The 1,663-nt window shown below is 22.4% G+C and overlaps 1 protein-coding gene across 1 annotated transcript; it reads left to right on the top strand.

Moving 5' to 3' along the window:
- Window positions 1-933: 933 nt before the first annotated feature.
- Window positions 934-1,121, top strand: LOAG_15349 (hypothetical protein; the record flags this gene model as incomplete). Its single annotated transcript, XM_003150840.1, has 1 exon — window positions 934-1,121. A coding segment is annotated over one exon (188 nt), but the record flags the coding sequence as incomplete, so codon positions are not given.
- Between the last annotated feature and the right edge of the window lie 542 nt (window positions 1,122-1,663).

Raw genomic sequence — 1,663 nt, 5'->3', positions numbered from 1 at the left:
AAATAGTAAAATAATACTGTTGAAAGTTATAGTTACGTTGCATCATTTCGGAAATAAAAACTGGAATTTTCATTTTTTTTTTTTTTTGCATTTATTTATGAAATATTTATGAAAAACAATTTTTTTTTTTTTAAAAAATCAATGATCTAATTGGATTTTTTCTATAAATAACATTTGTATTCAATTCATCCAAAAACCATTTAACAAAGATCAGAAATCATAAATTAGCATATTCCTTTTTTTTTTTTATTGAGTTTGTAATTTTCCTAATACTAATCTTAAAAACCATTCTTACCTTCATCTATTCACTTTTCTAGTTCATGTTATTCTCAAGCAGTGAATAGTAATAATTTACCATTACCTATGCTTACCGGATACGGAATGGATATGTGCCGTTATATGTCTTGTCCATATGGTCAACAATGTTTAAACGGTATGCAACAATTTACTCTATTTTTATAATTTCATAACATTTAATATTATTTTAAAAAATAACTTAGTTAAGTAACTTAAGAAATGAAAAAAAATGTATGTTTAAGAAATTTTGAAATTAAAAAAATTAGCATACTATATATTATGCAAAATTTTGCTTGCATTTATGAAAACCTAAAATTATTGTATAAGTAACTCCAATTAAATGAATAAAGTTCTATTTCTTGAATATAAAGTTCTGTTTCTAATAAAGTTCTATTTCTAATAAAGTTCTATTTCTTGAATAGTTCTTGAAATATAATTACATACTGCTATGCTAATAGCTAATATTTATATATTGATATTAATATGGTAGTATATTAATTACAGTATATGAATGATTAATCTATTTACGATAAAGTGATGACAGTGGTGGTACTAAGGTTTGTATTAACAAATGTTAATTTTTATTGTATTAATATTAATGTTAATATGTCATTATTATATTACATATACATTAAGGTGTATGCTGGAATAGTACACCTCTTCTTACAACCACAATTACAATTCCAAACAATTTCAATCCTTTTTTAACTAATTCAAATAGTTATTTCGGATATATCAATCCATCATCATTAATAACAAACCCGTGGTTTACCGGTCGACCAAAATTTGTATCAACTGGAAATGGACGATGTTCGTTTTTCTGATTATTTTACTAAAAAAATAAGCATAGCTAATATTAGCTAATTAATCATAACATATATAAATCGCGTATATTAAATAATTCATCGTCAAACATTGAACAATTACATTTTGTTAATAATTACATTTCTGAGATTTATTGATACCTTGATAAAATCATATAACAATAAATGATAATTAGAATTTATACTAATTAGAAGCTACAAATTACATTCCATTAATAATTACATTTCTGAGATTTATTGATACCTTGATAAAATCATATGACAATAAATTATAACCTATGTTAATTAAGAAGCTGATGCGTTTTTAAAAATGAACCAAATTAGGAAGTCTAGAATTATTCAAATGGTTCATTCGTTCAAATAATTATCATAAATATTGCTATACTTATTCAATACATACTAATTATTATTTTGAAAAATAAATAAAATTAAAAATCTTCAATTATACAAAATGGCAATGTTTATTTATAAATCACAAAATAATTGCTATAAATTCTGGTCCTAATATAGTAAAATAATCGTCATATTTGTGTAATATTTAG

Source organism: Loa loa, assembly GCF_000183805.2.
Source record: "Loa loa unplaced genomic scaffold supercont3.1837, whole genome shotgun sequence".
Lineage (NCBI taxonomy): Eukaryota > Metazoa > Nematoda > Chromadorea > Rhabditida > Onchocercidae > Loa > Loa loa.
This window is presented reverse-complemented; position numbering and strand designations above follow the sequence as displayed.